Source organism: Platichthys flesus, chromosome 13, assembly GCF_949316205.1.
Source record: "Platichthys flesus chromosome 13, fPlaFle2.1, whole genome shotgun sequence".
Lineage (NCBI taxonomy): Eukaryota > Metazoa > Chordata > Actinopteri > Pleuronectiformes > Pleuronectidae > Platichthys > Platichthys flesus.
In genome coordinates this window covers 13,250,723-13,270,066 of record NC_084957.1, presented here as the reverse complement: position 1 = coordinate 13,270,066, position 19,344 = coordinate 13,250,723, and the positions used below count along the sequence as shown (strand labels likewise).

General features: G+C 37.4%; 1 protein-coding gene across 6 annotated transcripts; it reads left to right on the top strand.

Annotated features, from left to right (window-relative positions):
* The first annotated feature begins 811 nt into the window (after positions 1-811).
* On the top strand, positions 812-18,829 carry LOC133966924 (muscleblind-like protein 2a). 6 transcript variants are annotated; one of them, XM_062402032.1, is made up of 10 exons: positions 812-1,073; positions 4,125-4,186; positions 4,484-4,789; positions 8,821-8,985; positions 9,294-9,491; positions 9,599-9,859; positions 11,544-11,597; positions 11,946-12,099; positions 13,279-13,314; positions 15,090-18,829. In XM_062402032.1, exons 3-10 carry the CDS (start codon positions 4,616-4,618, stop codon positions 15,212-15,214), a joined length of 1,167 nt encoding a protein of 388 aa, XP_062258016.1. In that variant the 5' UTR covers positions 812-1,073; positions 4,125-4,186; positions 4,484-4,615; the 3' UTR covers positions 15,215-18,829. The 6 variants fall into 6 exon arrangements, with proteins under 6 accessions (XP_062258016.1, XP_062258014.1, XP_062258017.1 ...); XM_062402033.1 differs by adding an exon at positions 13,993-14,087 and having other exon boundaries at positions 813-1,073; positions 4,125-4,789; XM_062402030.1 differs by having other exon boundaries at positions 4,125-4,789.
* The last annotated feature ends 515 nt before the right edge of the window (positions 18,830-19,344 follow it).

Below are 19,344 nucleotides of genomic sequence, written 5' to 3'. Positions count from 1 at the left end.
TAAACGTGGTTAACAAGATAGAAATGGGATATGCTGTTGCCACAGGGAAAAGATTCTCCATCAGGGCAAATAAAGGACAAGAAAAAAAAACTGCAAGCCATGCAACTGGCCGAGGATATAAGGTTCTTTGACATTGTGTTATTTGTCATCTTTATTTCAGATTATTAAACATATCCCTCTTTTTTCCTCCTCCCTCTCCTTCCTCTCCTCACTCTCCTTCCTCTCCGTCCTCTGCCTGACGCTACCTGGGTTAGCAGCATCCCTCTTACTTGACCTTGAGCAGCGATGACTCTCGGTCATTGTTAGTCTATTTGATTCTTGTATCACTCCCATCAAACATTTTTACCCTCACAAATTCTTCCACGATTGTTACTTCTCATACAGACAGTTGCAGTTTTATACCATTGTGGCATATTTCCTTATCTATACTGCAAATGCCTGGGCAGAAAATGAATTTATCTGTGTCAAATCAATGTTAACACATTAGATTAATCTCATCTGATATTTGTGTGTGAAAGCTTGTTGTGTTTAAAATAATCCAGAAAATCTCACATGCTTTTATTGCTGTTCCCTTGGTAACAAGCAAACCCTTGCCCTCTTAGCCTACTGGCATTCGTGTGGATCGTACCACTTTTCCTCTGTCGGATGGGGGGCGGGAGTTAGGACATACCATTATAAAACCTCGTTTTATAGTCACTGCGACGTTCATCTCTATTTAATTAATCTAACAGTGAAGTCATGATCAATACATGTTAGTATAATTGTGGTGTTTCTAATTATTGACAGTCTTACGGGGCTCGGTTGACCCGGGTTCTCCCCCTCGTCGCATCCGACTGACGGAGGTACAGTAAGCTGTCAGAAGCTTGTTGCTTAAATCTGTGCAGTGACACAAAGTCCGCAGGAAACAACCAGCGTTAAATCTGCGAACGAGTGGAAACTAAAGTGCGGTTGAGTTCGTCTCTCCCGGTGGACACTGGACACCTCGCTGTCCGCAGATCCAGTCCGGTGCCGCCGCGTCGTCTCAGCCCGAGCTGCTGCTGCTGCGTGATCACCGTCTCCTCCGGGATGATGAGGTAAGCAGGTGCACTCCTCGGCTAACAGTCGTGCTAACACGAGCTAATAAACCTTACCGTTGGCGTACCGTCAAATGTTAGCCCGTGACAGCTGCGTGCGTCCGGCCGCGCTAGCTAGCTGTGTGGTCGTGGGTTAGCCTAGCTGAGGTAGCCCGGCGATGAGAAGGCGAAATAAGGGACTGGAAACCTGAGCGACCGCACCAGCTATCATCAAGCTAAAGTGCCAGGTACACACACTGTCGTAGTTCATTAGCATCGGTGCAGCAAGTATCCATGATGCTCCTACTTAGCACATCTCCTGCTGCTCTGGGAAAATGCTCCATTACAAGTAAAAGTACTGTGTCAGAAGTAAAAGTACTCCAAGCAAACAAAAGTCTCCTGGGACTTGTGCATTTTAATGGCCTTTTTTATTATTACATGTCCATTAAAGCAGCATTTTACTGTTGCAATTGATTCAGGTTGGGAGTTATACCCAGTTAGTTTATGTGTAATTACAACTAATGGTTATGCACGGGATGGATTATCTACTAGATTCATTATCTGGTTCGTGAAAGGTTATTTAAAAATGTCATCCAGGCATTTGTAATTTATATTTATTTGTTTTTATTTTGTTAATATTGTCTGACAGAAGATTCAAATCTTTCTGTTTTTGTATGTACTGTTGGTTAGTTTTATCTGAGTAGAACTATAAAGTGGCATTGAAAGAAAATACTCAAGTAAAGTGAAAGTACCTGATTTGTACTAAATAATTAAAGTACAAAATTAGTTTATTTTTACAAATGTTCCTGTATTTGTATATACTGTTGGGTATATGTATCGGTAGTCAAGCTTCATAGTTAGTCTTTATCTGGTTTTAATGCAAAAGTAAAGTAGCTAGATAAATGTCGTGGAGTAAAGATAAAGAAAATACTCAAGTAAAGTAAAAGTATCTTAATTTTTTACTAAATAATCAAAGTGCTAAATTAGTTGTTTATCAAAAACATATAGAATACAAAAATAATGTTTTGTGGATATTGTATCTATTACCAGACATGCAAAATTAAAATTTTCCTTTCTACATCCCCTATCGTCCGTTAAAAGTCTTCAGCATGTGCATGAGTATTATGAAATAAACTGCTTTTAACTATATTTCAAATACTATTCAATCTTTTCCACCTCAAGCAACATAAACTAAGCTCTGCAACACAAGGCTATCATCTGAGCTTAATTTAGAAAACTGTATTACATGTTACTACAACAAATTTCTCCGTTACACTATCCATTTCTGTTCACTGACACCAGCCATGACTTTCTCCAAGCAGTGCAGCCAGCATTCACTGAGCACAACAGCCTCTGGTTTTCTATTGGCCAGTTTCTGACAGGGAGGGCCTTCCCGGAGGCCGGCACCCAGGCAGGAAGGGGGGGTGGCTGGAAAGGTTTCAGCCACAGTTGGACAGACTGTTTTTCCCTGTTGTGAAGAGAAGATCTTTGCTAACTGAATCCTCGGGACAGATAGGAGGATACAGGCTGTTCTTGCTGTCAACGTCTTCCCAGACGAGCTTCCTTAAAGGTGTAGCTCTGTCGTCGATCCTCGGTGTGGAACAGAACTTCTTTAGTGCTGCATTTCGTGGGAGAGGTAGGTTTTCCTGCTCCGTTTCCTTGCTAGTGCCTAAAGGAATTTGCTGCAGTAATGCCACGGGATAGCATGCAGCAAGGCTCTGAGGCTGCTACAGTAGGCAATCTTGGTCAACAAAAGCAGAGTTTATTCTAAATCTGTGCCTTTTGGCTTCTTGTACATTCGTAGGCTTTGCTTATTGCTCTCATTTGGGACACATTTCAAGTCACACACAGACACACACACAGGTTTATCCAGCTCATGGGTTTACTACCTTTTCTGCCTGCTCAGCAACTTCCTGTGTGTTTTCCCACTTAGTATACATGTCTGAGTATCCTGTCCTGTGGTAAACTCCCAGCACTGTGTGTTTAAGCTTGGCTGTGCTTCACACAACCTTCATGTGTGTGTTATGGTAGCACTTTACCACCAAGTCTGTTGCTGTTTGCAAACTGAGGGTCACAGTGTATTTGATAAATGATAGTAGTGAGGAGAAGTACATAATTAATAGAATAAAATATTAAGATTGAATATAGTTTTGCCTGGCAGTCTGTTTTAGTGAATACTGAGCAGCCAATGTTAGCATAACCCACATCTATTTGTTCTATGGATTTGAGCTGTGGAAATGTTAATTTCCTCTTATAGATTTAATTGATTACCATGACACCCCCCAGCCACACCTCCCCGACCAGCAGCACAGTTGCTTTGTTTGTATCAGGCATTTTTATTGAAGCAAGGCTTGGAAAAAAACAAATATTTTTTGTTTGATGTAAACTAGTGTTACATTTATTATTTAGGCTGCAACCATCACTATTTTTTACACAATTCATAATAATCAGTAGAGTTGTTCGGATACAATTTTTCCCTTCGCGATACAGATGATGGACTTTTTGTATCAGCTAATACAAGTTATCGATGATGCATTTAAAGAAAATAACTTTTATTCTGTATTTTAACAGCTATATGCTACTTACCCTGTATGGAAGTGATGAATATTAACATTGTTGTATGTCCTGGCTCAAGTTAAATTCGTTGACCTTCTTTTATTTTCTAGTTTCAGTGATTAAAAAAGAATGAGAATAAATAAATGGCTAACGCGCTACAACCTGATTCTTGCTCGTGGCAGTACAGCATAACTGCTATTTTGAACGTAGCGAAGAAAAATGAATTTCCAGGAAAATAAATTTCTTTAATGAAATGTTAGATGATTTGTTGCAACTTAAGTCCAGTGAGTTGGTAAAAAGCTGATTTTATAAGGGCAATAATAATTTACAGGGACAGGCTGAATCAAACTACAATAGCTTTATTACTGTCGCTCTCTAAATGGTTAAGTGTTTGTCCCTTGAGAGTCTGAAATGACTACGTATATCTTGAATAATTCCAATTCCGAGTCATAATACTTAAATTATGCTTTTCATTTTGGTACAATCTTTGTTATATACATGTTTTTTGTCTTTCAGATCACCAATAGAAAGTGCCTTTGAGAAGATATCCCCAACTTGAAGTTGATCTGTGTACATTGGTCTGTGTCTATGCTGTTTTAAAGACCAGACTCAAGCACCAGCACAGGATTTCTCAGCTGCAAGCACTTCACCATCACTTTGCACATTTTGAGAACCTGATATTAGCTACAATAGAGCCGTAATTGTGAATTATGACCTCAGAATGACTAAAGGGTCGAGTCTACATTAAATTTCACTCACTTGACTGATATTTATGGGCAATATACACTTGGAGTTGATGTAAAAATAAATAAAACACAACTACCATTATTCCCATTGATGGGTGATTTCTTAGCCATCTCATCTTTCTGTTCCAGCTGATGGAGGACTCACCAGGTTGTCTTAAAACAGGACTTTGTTCATACGGTCAACCTACAGCTTTCAGTGCATGAGGCGCACAACAACAAGATTGACTTTTAAAATTGAATGCACTAGTAAAATCTTTGGACATGGCGTTGAACCTCTCTTCAGCAAGAGACACAAAATGGCTAACTCTGGAGGTGTGTCGGCAGTTTCAGCGGGGCAACTGTACTCGTAGGGATGACGAATGCAAATTTGCTCACCCGCCGAAGAGCTGCCAAGTTGAAAATGGTCGAATTATCGCCTGCTTTGACTCGTTGAAGGTAAGAAATATTGCACATGTGATTATCTATGACACATTAATGATCCTTTACTGAATGTATGAAAATGTTGCCCATTTATATAGGAGTAGGGAACTTTACAAACCCTGTAAAATTGCGAAAAAAACGCAAATTGACATGATGGGAAAGGTTCTGTGACCCAAATTGCTCCTGAAGTGTGTGTGTGAGAGAGATAGTGGGATGACTTCAGACATGCTTTTCTACATGCTACTTGATGTGAAGAAAAAGGCAGACACTACACCCAGATAATTTACAGCACACACAAACCAGTGTTTAAAAAAAGATGGAACTGAATTATGTCACTTCAGATGTATTGCTCAGGACCAATTCAAGTTTTATGGAGATACTTCAGAAACCAGTAAGCGATCTGTTAGCACGGACAGGCACATTTTTAACTAGCTGGTAAAAGTAGATCCGGCTTTCAGCTGGATTTCAGCCACTTTATTAGCCTGTTTGCTCAGTCGTCCTGTGTGAGGCCAGGGTTGACTTAATCCACTCTCACACATTCACCATCACAACACAATACAGATTTGCCCCCAGGATTGTTGCCATGCTGAGTCATTGTCTTGTCACCTCACTGTTGGCAGTTAAAACACAGCTTGTCTGAGCCCCAGTGGTCAAGAGCCTGGAAGTATCAGCACGAAGAGCATCCGTATTCTCTTATCGAAAAACATTTATTATTCATCTTGCATGTTGGTTAGTAGATAATTGAGAAGAACCAATACGTTTAAGGCTAAAGTGTTAGTACAAACTCTTGTATGAAAATATACATTGCGTGCTGTATCTTGTGCAGTCACCAGATCCCAACCTAATTTAGCACCGATACCAAATCCCATGAAAGAATATCTTTCAGAACGGTGTTTATGCCTCCAGTAGAATCCAGAGAACCTATTTCAGGGTGCACTCGAGCTGGTAGCATGTGAAGGTCCAAAACCTTTCTAAGAAACTTCATGCTGTTTTTTCCTTTAATTTGTCACCTGTCTGCAGGTCCTTACAGAAATGAACTAGACCTTGAGATCACAAACCTCTACCAAAGGCTAACACTAATTAACTGATTATTTTTTTGCGGACTGCTATTTAATTGTTTATTTTTATTTTCACTTTTGATCAATTTGTCCAGTATTTGATTAATTATCTTATTTTTTAGTCCATAGAATGCAAGAAAGCAGTGCAATTATCAAATAGCCTGTTCTGATTAACCATTGGACCAAAACAATGAAATTATTAAATGTTTTGCCACATACAAGAAAAATAGCAGCAGTTCTGCGTACGACTAGCCATTTTAACTCTTAAAGTCACTTTAATGATAAATCGATTAACAAAACAGTTTGGGAATATTTTATGTTGACTGACTAATCAATTAAACAACTACCTAGAATTACAGACTGCGAGTGGAAAGAATAGGTCAGCAACCTAATGTGCAGCTGTTGTGTTGCAGGTCTTCTTTACATAGAGGTTTTTGTCTAATCAACTTTTATCCTGTCAGCTTCAAACTCAGCATTATTCTTTAAAAGACAAATTGAGCTCTCTGACCTAATTGTGCATTCTAAACAAGTGTTGTTTTTCTCTTACTTCGCTGTTTTGGCTTCTCCTTTGATGACATTAGCTTTAGAGTTAACTTTATTATGCCAAAGTGTGTGCACATGCTGTTGTAACAAGTATCTCATGACTTAAGAAAAAAAAATCAGCTGAGAAGGCACACGTGAAGTATGTTGAAAGCTCCTCTTTTTTTTTTTGAAGTGGAGCTGTTTCCTCTGCCTTCTTTTAAAGGGGTTACACTCTGGACATGTTGTCCTTTAAATTAAATACTGAGAAAACACAGTCTCCATACCATGTGACATATGAAGCCATTGCCAGTATGTACATTAGAAAAGGTTTCTGTTGACAGTGTATTTTCTCATAAAGAGTAATGAGATATTGATAACAGTCAAAGCCACATTGGCTGAAGATAATTAACGTGAATCTCTTGGGACAAATGCAAATGAGATGGAATGAAATGAGTTGACTTAAAGGATTTGAATATGTAGGCTGAAGGAAATTTACCACTCATTAGGTTTATGGTGTTGGTATATACATTTTAAAGTCTAAAAAGTGATCGAAAGAGTTAGGTTTAATCATCAGATTATTGAAATATCAAACAAACCAACAATGGATTATCACAGCCGACAACCTCAGAAATGTCATATATAGTCATTAACTTCTCTCATTACAGCCACAGTGTAGTCAAAAAAGCACAGGGAAACGATAAGTGACTGGTCCTCATCTCAGTCATGCTCTTTAAAGACCAAAACATTTGCTGCCAATATATAAAAACATATAGTATCTAACTACACTAAAATAACACCCTAAACATACTTTAACCCGAGTTACCTGTACTCTAATTTGCCATTAACATTATATTTTTCTGTTCCTAATTTGTGCAGATATTGATGGGGCATTCAATATGTGGTCATATGCAATAATAATTATCCTTAAGATGTGCACTAAACGAGTTCATCTATGGCAAATCAAATGCACTTAACAGTTTAGAAAAGCACCAAAAATCAAGCATTGAAGTCAGAGAAACTCTCTGCAGACCTCTGCAATAGAAGTTTTGTTAGGCACAGGTCAGGGTGTGGGTATAAAACCATCACTTCATCTTTGAGGATCTCAGTGACCCCAATAATCAAATTATTAGAAGTTTGGAACCGCCATGACATAACATTTGGCACTGTTTATGTGCTGGCTAATACCATCCCTGCAGGGAAACATGGTGGTGGTAGCATTATGCTGTGGGGGGCTTCTTGGTGGCAGGGACAGGTAAACTGAGGGCAAGTTTAATGAAGCCAGATAGAAACTAGAAGGGCTGGGAGAGCACATATCTGCATATCTCACCATTAAAGTAAAAAACAAATTCCTGAATCTGCCTTTTATATCGAAATTTTCTCCAAATTGAATGGGTTCTCCCCTCCACAATATTTCACAGAAGATCGCCTAGTAGTTTACATGTAATCCTGCTTAATATAAACAAACATACAAATATGTCAACTATCCGTAACAAGTCCATGTAGGAAACCTGCTCCAAAGTGCACACAACTTCAGATCTGTGCAATGGTTCACATTTTAGCACCAAAAAATGGTGAGGCTTAGGGCCAAGACAGAGCTGGAGTGACTTGGGGACAAATCTCCGACTGTCCTTGAACAACAGTGCCAAAGGCTTAATCCCCACAGAACATCTGAGGAGGGACCTGATTATGGCAGCTCAGAGACTCTTCGCATCCAATCTGACAGAGCTTGAGACGATCTGCCAAAAAGAATGAGAGATAAACTGCTCAAATCCAGGTGTGCAAAGCTTGTAGAGACTTACCAAGAAGACTTAAAGCTGTCAGTGCAGCCAAAGAGTCTTGATTTAATGGTCTTCTGTTAATGAAAGATTCCGGTTCTTGATTTCCATTAAATAGCTAAAAAAAATTGGAAACGTCTCTTTGCTTTGTCAATAAGGCTTATGAAAAGTAGAAAATGTGATTTAATTTATTTAAAAGTAAATTTATAAGATAATAACATGCATATAAGCTGAAAAGAAATCCAGGTGTTTTTGGACAGGTCACACTATAAGCAAAGTTGTGTGCACGCTTGATGCAGCTTTTTTTAGCCGCAGCATTCAGTGCTGTGTGGAAGGATTTTACTCTAGCGCTATTGCATCATGTAGATAAGCACAGTGATGACTCCACTGACACTGTAGATGTGTGCGAGGAATCTGAGTGGGAGTGTAGTTCAGGGAAAAAAAGCCCATGATGATTAATACTGCAGGAGAAATTTCACCTTGAAGCTCTTCTCCATGTTCCTGGTGCTGGAGTAACCTTAAGCTCCCAACAGTTCTGTTGTCACATAAAAAAAATCCTTTTGAACCATGTAACAAGACACTTTCCATATGACTCTGTGACTTTTTTCCTCTGTTTCAAGGAGTCACTGTAACATTATGTCGGTCTCGGTCTTGAGTCTCTCTTATGTTTTTGTATTTGCTCTGAATCCAGGGCCGATGCTCAAGAGAAAACTGCAAGTACCTTCATCCACCTTCGCACTTAAAAACCCAGTTAGAGATAAATGGGCGCAACAATTTAATCCAACAGAAGACGGCAGCAGCTGTAATCGCCCAACAGATGCAGCTTGTGATGCCTGGACCTAGTCTGCAGCCTATGGTAAGGTCCTAATGCACCAATTGTACCAGGAATATGAAAATGTTTTAAACATGGGTAAAACCCCTAAAAAAGGGCAATTGACTCCTTTCCCATTGCTAGTAGAGGAGTGTTCCTTTTTTTTTTTTTTTTTATCACATCTGTGGCATCTGGCAGGATATTAAGAAAAAATAGCTCGTTCCAAAGATGTAAAAAACAATATGTACACAGTAGTGGCTTTTTAAGCCTTAACGCCCCGAAGGTCAATGCACATCTCACGTGATATATATTAAATCTTCCCTGAAAGCCTGTTTTATTTTCCTCTCACACAGGGACTTGGCACAAATACCGGTCTTGGTTATGGTTCATACATGACACCAATGAGCCATGGAATGAGCCTGGTTCCCTCAGACATCCTCCAAAACACCTCAGTTCTTCTTCCCGGGAGTCAACCTATGACAGTCCACAGTTCCTCTTCTTCCTCCTCTTCCTCTCCCTCACAGAAGCTGCAGCGTTCAGACAAACTAGAGGTAAAATTAAGCCCCATAAGAAATTCCTAATTAAATATATCAGTACTTATCTGGCCTAATCTTGAGAGTTGAATTCCTCTCGCTGTCTTTATAACTGCTCCTCTCAGGTCTGTCGCGAGTTTCAGCGGGGGAACTGTGCGAGAGGGGAGACAGATTGCCGCTTTGCTCACCCCAGCGACAGTCCCATGATTGACACCACTGACAACACTGTCACTGTTTGCATGGACTATATCAAGAGCCGCTGCTCCAGGGAGAAGTGCAAGTATTTTCACCCGCCTGCACACTTGCAGGCCAAAATCAAGTCCAGTCAACAACAACAAGTCGGTCAGTCAGCCATCGCAGCCCAGGCCGCAGCTGCAGCAGCCGCGGTAAGACACCGAATTATCCCTCTGAAAAGTATTTTCATTTGAAAGAAATACTATGACCATTTTTCATAGCAGATATTATCTCTTGCCACAGTGATAACATTAGTATTGTGCCTTTCCTACTGTGATAAATTGTTTTTCTTAAAATGTTAACTACATTTGCTATCAGCAGTACGATGCATATCTACTACTGTAATAATTCAATATTGAAGAAATCTGAAGACCAGATACATTTTAGGGTATATTTATATATTTCAGTAATAAATGGAAAACCTTTATCTCTCTTTCATTGAAATATTTAAGAACATACGTCTGTTTTAATCCGGTGTTTACAAACGCTACAAATGTAATTCATAACACATTAATATTAAGGATGGGATTAGTGGAAATTCCGATTAGTGATGGGCTTTGTCCCTTTATTAAAAGACCTGTCAATCAAATTGAATCCAGTAGCAGGCTTGCAATGTTTAGTTTTGTAGTGGAGATGTCATTTTGATTTACATTTCAATGAGAGAGTCTCAACAGACCCATTGAAAGGAGTTCATTGTAGTTAATAGAGAAAAATATCAAACATTTATTATACTGTACAATAAAGTATTTATAATAGGTTTGGGATAACTTGACAGTTTAAGTGTTCAGTTTCAATTGCAACACTAACTTTACTTCAGTAAATATCAATTTAGGGCATTTAATATTTCTAGATAAGCACAAATTCTAAATATATGTTTTGTAAAATGTAGCTATATTATCAGGCTTTGTTATTGAGCTTTTTGCCAAAGACCAACTACATAATTTTCAATATACACCATCTTTTATGCTTACTTAGGTTATATATTTGTTGCCTGAGTATTTTAAGAACAAACAGGTAAAACATGATACTATACATAAAAAATCTACCCAAAAATATTAGTTTTAGTTTTTTATTTATAGACATAGAGGAAGCATCTGCCAATCAGATAATTGATCCTTGTGACTAACTCTCATAAAGCCAGGTCATTTTTCATTTAAGAACAAATCCAATTATATAACATTATTCCTATAAGGTTTAAAAAAACAATTTATGTATTTTGAAATCATGATTGTGTGCATTTTGACCTGATTGCATCTAGAGCCTGACCGATATGGATTTTTATGACAGAGCCATTTTTATTGAGGCTTGATATCTCACAGTTTAACCAATTACAAAAAGAAAGAAAACCCAAATTCAACCAAATATATAGTACTTGAATTAAGAAAATATATCATATTTTTTTATTTAGATTTCAGATTTCAACATCCAACCGATAAATCAGTCAGGCTTTAATTGCATCATGGTTATGGTAGTGTTTTGATTATAATCTAAAGTCCTGATCAAGTATAGCAAGTTAATCAATATACATTGTAAAAGTGTAAAGGACTGTACCATATCATTGTAAGTGTTGGTTGCCATAGCTGCCAATTCTGCTCAACTACTAATTCAGAAATCTTAAGTTAGTGTTTCCTTTAATTGGTTATTTTGTTTACTGTGCATGCATATTGTGTTTTATGTGGTATACTACATTCAGATTATTTTGTTTTGTTTTCCCCTTCTCACCTATCCACAATGCTGTCCCCCATGATGCACCTCTGCTTGCTGTTACCTGTATGTTAATACGCTTGAATCCCATTGGCCCACTGCCATCATGTGCTCGCTGCCTGCTATTAAAAGACTCAGTCGACTGCCAAAGCAATGAAGCGACCCCTCGAGGCAACTGTAGACCTGGTATTTTCACCTTTTGCTTTGCATGTAGCTGTTAATTGTACTGTAAAAAAACTTTTAATTTTTGTCACTGTGGCCTCTTCAAGTTTCATGTAGTCTTTGTGTAGACAGTCAACATCAGTATCTTTAAGTGCTTAAGTTGTTAATCTTGGTGAATACATTATTTCATTCATATTCTGTATTCTACAACTATGCCTTATTATTTTTTCCATCTTGTAATAACAGCCACCTTTATTGTTTATTCATGTAGTTGTATTTGTGAATACTAAATATTAAGGGTGTGTAAAATGTAGCTGAATAGAGAGAGACTGAAATTGTGGGTGTTTGAAGTCTTCTCTTTTCCCCTTTCAGGCCTTTCCCCACAGTGTCCTGCAATCCCTACCAAAGAGACAAGCCCTAGAGAAGAGCGGCTGGGTCAGCTCTCTCCTTAGCCCCAGTTTTTTGCACTACCATCAGGCTCTGGCCAATGCGCAGATGCAGCAACAAACAGCATTTTACGCCCCAGGTAATTGTTACAACAGTCATGGATTCATACAACCTTCCGCTTAGAATTACATCTCTTTCCATACTACAGAAGGACACTGCTCATAAATTGGTGGAACACATCATTATCCATAGATATTTGTAATTATATATAGGTGGATCATTTTATCTTATTTCACTTCAGGTTGCCTTGTAAAACTCGCAAGGGACAACAGATCAAAATTTGCTTATAAAGCTAAATGTACAGTATATATTACATTATTTCATCTGTTGATCAACCGGCACTTTATCTATCAAATAAATAAACCACAGCCATATCCAAAAATAAATTAACATCAGCCTAATGCTATAGAACTTTTTCACAAAAGACATTTTGGCTTGTCATAGCATAAAAAGAAGTGGTGTAACTTACATTGAGAAATGGCTCTGTCCCAGTAAGATTTAACCGTGCATGCAGCAGTCACACCACAAAGTCACTCGTCCATGTGAAATAGTTATAAAATAATTTTCCTCCTCCACTTTTTCACCAGTGTACACCTATGTCATTACTAAAATTGTATTGAAGAGGGTAATAATTTTTCCACTGTGGAAAAGGTAAATGTCACTGCTGCAACACCGCCAATAAGATCTGATAGCTTACTCTACTTGGACCCTCAGTCTGCTTAAGGTCAGCAGTGTCAAGATAACTTGCCAATGATCAATTGCACAAATTTGCATGTCAAAGATCACTAAATGTTCTTGAGGATTAATTTCCGCCCTTCAAACTCTTTTGACAGAATTAGATTTTGCATTAATTGGGTTTAAATCCTGGTGTATCCAGGCACATACAGTGAATCAACACGCACAAAACCAGGAACCAAAAAGTAAATTCTGCCATATTGCTATGACAAATACAAATGTCTGCTGTTAACGGGCTCTTGCTGAAATATTTCTTATACTATACAGTGAAGTAATCAATTTGATTTGTAGAAACAATCCTACTATTCTTGGAGTAGGTTGACATTTTTATAATGTAGCTTCAGCTTCAAATGTAGAGTTCGTCACGCAAATACTGTCTGTTTGACTTAACCTGCGACTTTCTGAAAACATTATTGTCCTTCACTAAACTAAGATGTTTTTGTATGTGGACTATGTGGCTCTCTATCATATTGATATGTGTTCACTAAAGTAAATATTCTCTCTCCATTTCATTCTCACACAGGGTCTGTCTTTTGCATGACTCCACATAACAGCATGGGTAGGTGCCTTCCCTCATTTCAATAAACTATGTCTCACAGTCATTGGGAAACTTGCGCAGTTACTGTTTGCGAATGATGTTCTTGTTGTTGTATTATAGGAAAAGAAAATAATTAAATCAGGATTCAACTATCAGGAGCCCACATTTAAAAATTTGACTTTCTCTCTGTAAATATTTCTAATAAATGTTTGCTTGCAAAATAAATCTCAGTTATTCCAAATTCTTAAAGCAGTTTGCAAATTTAACCATTTCAGTGGATTTTTGGGGGGAGAATTTCCACTCACTATAGATTAGGAAATTTGATCAGCATCCCAGAGTTTTTAATTTAATGATTTTTGTTCATACTCTATAATGTTTTTCATAATTTAAACATTTTAAATGTTTATAAAACCCACTTTGATCCTGTCTGGTGGCATAGCAGTACACGCTTTCTTTGGGGATGTCTTAGTATGGACAGATTTCCTAATTGTATCTTTTATCGGCCCTCCTTTTGTGTTCTCCCCTGCTGTCTTGCTTTTTATGTTTGATCGTATGCCATCTGCTGGTCTAACCCAATGATGGCAGGCTGCTAATTTCATTTTATATATGCTTGGCAAGAGAAACTGAAAAACATTGCTATGGTTACCATAATGCTCCACCTCCCTTTTCATTGCTTTCATGGTTCCCTTCCTGAAAAAGTCCCCATGATGTACAGTGCTACGCCTGCTACTGTCTCTGCAGCAACTACTCCCGCCACAAGTGTCCCCTACGCAGCAACAGCAACAGCCAATCAGGTTTGCTCCTTTTTAAAGCTTTCTTTCACAAAACCTTGAGCTCTGAATAAGCGCTTCATCTTTGAATCAAGGGAGTTGCTTCGTCGCCATAGCGCTGCCCTGCTTGCATCGCCTATCATAAGCTTCATTTACCTGTTGACCTTCAGTAGAGCTACTAGGCTGCATCTCATCCTCTCCCCTCATGACAAACAGCTCTTATATAATGGTCTTCCATGTGTTTTTGCACATCTTCTTTACTGCATGTTGGTTATTGGTGTCTTTCTCATTTCTGTGATAAAATTAAGTGAACGGCAAATGCTTACAATACAATTGAAGTAATGTCCTGTTACACTAGCTATATCAATTAGTTTTATCCGATTTTTCTATTTGGATCCGGAGTTTCACAATGAGAAACCATTTCAGTATTGTGGTGCAACATTATTTAGATTTTATGTTTTGGTCTCGGCTGCTCAGATTAAAGTATTTGATGGTTTTGATGGAAGAGTTTGTAGATGAGTCAGATACTTTACATGGAAGCCAATCTTCCAACTATTGACTTCTTTCTAAATAAGATGTTATTTAGAAAGAGAATCACCTTGCTTCCTCAACTTATATTTTTGTTATTGTGCATGCAGTTTCATAACAACATGTACAAAACTTAATGTTTGAACTATGTCTAACCAATTTTTGGTCCATTTATAAAAATGTATGATGAGGAGCTGAGCCTAACTCAAGAAGAAAAAAACTATATAGTGAATGGTACGAATATTTTGTTTTGGATAAATAATGCAGCCATAAAATAAATAAAGTCAAAAAGGGTCTCAATTTAAAGACAAGTGGTTTAGGACAAATACCACAAGTTTAAGGTGTTTAGGTTTTAATTTCATCTAATCTTATCATTTTCTATCCATTCTGACAGTAAATCATGATGAAAACTTTATGATCCTTGTCATGTAGCCATTTGGCCCAGGTCTGTGTTTATTGTGTGAAACTGCTAATGTTTGTCTTTTTCCCTTGAAATAGATCATCCTCAAGTAACCACCAGAAACAGGAGTCAGTGCCATGTTGCTGCTGTTAAAGGTTCCAAACAGCCGATCTGTAAATACTCTGTGAACGCCACACACCACACACAACAAGCTGCATGCTGATAAACATCACTGATGGAAAACTTGTAGACTCAACTTAAATCTATGGTAATAAATGACGTAAGGATTACTAGGATTATACTCTGCTAGATAAATGTCACAGAAGATTATTGTATGTGCATGCCTTTGCACCTGAATTAACATGCATCCTCAGTAATGTGCAGAACATCCTGGTTCCTATTTCCCAAACCATTTCTGACCTGGTCAGAGGGCGTTCAGCCTCTTAATGAGCTGAAATCCACCGTGTCTCAAATTCTCTTATCACAGCCTCATGAATACAAATTAGCTTTTCTTGACAAAGTCAAACAGGAAAAAGATGGAAACCAGACCAAAATTTATTTCACTCACAAGTGTAAATTACACTAAGAGTGTACGAGTTGAGCATTGCACATCCAATCTGAGATCAGTTCTCAGTGTGTCCACAGAACATGTTAATGCCAGGTGTAATGGGGACCTATATTGGAGCTTGTTTAAATTCTATCAACATATATTTCTGTTATTTGAATGTCTCATATAACCTAAGTTTTTTCACATAAATGATTGTTTATCTAGTGCCAGATTTTATTATTCTAAGCTTACTCATAAAAAGCACTTATTTTAACTTTAAACTCAAATGTACAAATTTCATTGGACGGCAGGCTATTGGGGTAGTCGGTCTGTGTTTTTTCCCTAGTTATCCCCAGAAAGCAGGATCAGTGCTCCACCTCCTGGTGTGCCTTTGCATTGCATATACTGTACATACCATTTGTTGGTAGGAAGTAAAGCAGCAGTAATTAAAACTGTTAATTTCTCCCACCTTTGTTATCCCTCAAAAAAGAAAAACCTTTGTGGGTTATTGGGCAACATGATGGTCGACTCATTGATGTGCCCGAGTGGTGGTTTTCTCCTCTGGGGCAGGTCTCACAAAGATAGTCTTTGACTCTGTCTTAATTAGGTCAAACTTATAACTTATATACTCAGACTTCAGATTGATCTTTGATTCTTTCTTGTACAAAACTGTTTAGTTGTTTGCTGTAGGAAGTTAAACTAATTGGGCAAATTAAGATCTTTCATGAGGTTCCTGTGTTGTTCTGTTCAGCTTGAAAATCTTTTGTTTTGTGAAAGACTTTCTCAGTTACGGGACATTTTAGCGGGAATGTTCAGTGAAGACTGTGACACTCAATGTACAAAGACACGTATAATAGCATAACATGTCAATGCAGCGAGCAGAGATGAGTTACTATGGCTCCTTAACAGACTCAGAACCTCTGGTAACTTATCACTCGGGTTTAGAAAATCTTCCATGAGCAAAACCCTTCTTATTAATCCACAACATTATAAGAAAACCTCAACCCTCACCCTAACCCTAACCCCCCTTAGTCCTGACAAAGATTTCAGTGTAATAAAGCTCATGTGGGCTAGGACCTTGTATGTGCGTGACACAAAATAGAACTCATGGGCGTCATGCTACAACCCAGTCTGAAAGATCTTTGTGAAACCAGCCCCTGGCTTGAAGACGAGCCTCCACAGCCATTATAGTTGACTCAGTAACGGGGTGTGTGAGTACTGTGTGACTCCTGTGATCCTATAATGTTCGAGTTGAATGGTGTGTGAGCTGTTAGTCTTAATACGACAGTCAGCTGTCAGTACTGTATTATTTGAAATTTACAAGTGCCTAATGAATTCTGCATGCAACTACATCAAAGCATATTTAAAAAGGGTTTGTGTGGAAAAACTGTTCAAATAAATCTACTCAACGTAACTCACAGTTAGGAAGAAATATTTAGTGATGCCATGTCAGTGCATTAGTATGTTGTGTGTGCACCTGTTTAGATTTGGTCCTTCAAATCATTTTCACTTTTGTGAGATTCACTCCAATGTGTTTGTACTGTATGTACAACGTATACGAATGGATATTCAGCTTACCTTTTATTTTGTTTCACATTTAAGATGATAAAGTACTGTTGAACTAGTTAAATGCACACAGTAAAATACTTTATGTAGTAAAGTAGAATTTAAGTGAATAGACATTTTGTCGACGCGTAGTTTCTGTATGAGTGGAACCACAATATGCAATTGGCTGTCTTTGTTTAAAACTCAGAGCAAACAGAGGTGGCGTCGTGTCTAGCTAAGCGAAAAAACAAAACTGATATTAAAAATAGTTTTCACTCATATATGTATGTTCTCTTGAACATCTTTTATATAAGTTTTAGTTCCCTCTTTTGCCGTGTGTGAAAATATCAACCTTTATTTTAATGCTATCCGACGTCTTTTCAAGTTTAAATGTGTGTGTACACGTGTGATTAACTCAGACAATCCACCAAGAGAAACTGCATTTGTTGACACTTTCATTATGTATTTTCATTGTGAAAATGTACACATTATTGGATATGAATATATGGAGTATACTTGCATACAGTATTTTACTAGTTTAATCTTAGCTAAGAACACATTTAAAATGTATTCACTTCTATTTTACGATGAATGTAATTTATTAAAGTGACGTTAGCTCTGCCGCAGGTTCCTCAAAGGGCCATGATCTGTTGTTTTAGCCTTTGAAAAGTGGTCTCTGTTGAGGGATGATATGTTGGAGCAAAGAGTAGCTTCAGACGTTTCATCCTTTTCACTGCCTTGTCAACTGTGAGGGAAAACAAACCTTTGTACGATCGAGGCAATGGAATAGTTTTATGTATAACAGTTTATCGTTCGTACCACATTTGACAAACTTGTTCTCTGTTTGTTGACTCCTCACAATAACACATTAGATTGTACTGTCAGTTAAGCCATGGTGAAACACTGTAAGTGAGCCAGTGCATAAAGAAATAATCAGAATTTATTTGTTTGACATAGTTTCCTCTGTATGTGAACATCCTAAAGAAAATATCCACCGCAGATTGAACTACATTGTATTAAACTTTTTTCTATATACATATATATATATATATATATATATATGATTACTTTCAAATTTCGGTTGTCATTAGACAGATTAGTTTCCATAATTTATTATATAAAAGGCATATTTCTGAATGTTTGTTTCATGTTTTGGCAACAAGCTTGAATGTCACTATACGCCTGCATATGGAGGTTGTTATGATATTTTGATCACCTAGTCTAAATTAAATGGACAGTAAGAATGTTTGGTCTGACTGACTGACAGAAACATTTGTCTTAAGCACTTTGTCGACAGTCAGACGACTGAGAAGACATGCTTTTGTGAACTTTGCCTTATCTTAGAACCTATTCCTAAGTTTGCATTTGTTCAGTAATAGTGAGTTCAATATTGTTGAGTAACTTAAACCAATTTGTGAAATTGTCGCTACGTGTTTTTTTTTGTTTTTTATTTAAGGCCACAATGAAAGATTCTAAAAACAAACGTTAACACTAGCCTGAAGCTTGATATTATAAGACTACATTTCTTTGAGGTTATTTTCAAATTTAACAGATTTATGCTGAAGCCAATGCTATTGGATTCCGTTCTGAACTTCACTCTTTTTTTATGCTTTTTTAAAATTATTGTGAAAATAATTTTACTTGTGCATAATAAAGCATTTCATGTGGATAGTTTGGTTCATGTAAATTCAAAATTGTGTAAAATCTAATATTGCAAACAAATAAATAAATGTCATGTACATTCAATGCTGTCAGTTACGTCCTTTTTTATTTATGTGTTGTGTATTTATTTTGAATACATTTAATGTCAGACTCATTCTCAGACCTCAAAAAGAGATTTGCATATTTTGTTTTGTTAGATTGTTTTTTGTTTTCTTAAAATAGGGGCTAAAATTCAATCTGAATCAATCCTTGTACAAATAAACTCTATTTAGCTTGTTATAACTTTAGCACTTATTGTAGAGAAAAATGAAACCCATAATAGTCTAAATAAATGCTCTTTTGATCTTGGCTATTGTAAAGTTTGGGAAATAATAAAAAAGAAAAGGAAACCAAGAAAAACGCTGGCAGGTCATATTTATCTTTTATAAATTGCCTCATAAATTTAGACAAGTGATCACATTCAGGAACTGTGTGACTCTAATTATAAGTGAAGGTATTTTTAAACATTATCCAGTCGACAAACACACGTTCTGTCTGTGTCATCAATAAATAATACCCCAGACAGATCTCTTGGACTCGTCTGAACAGCAGCAGCAGCA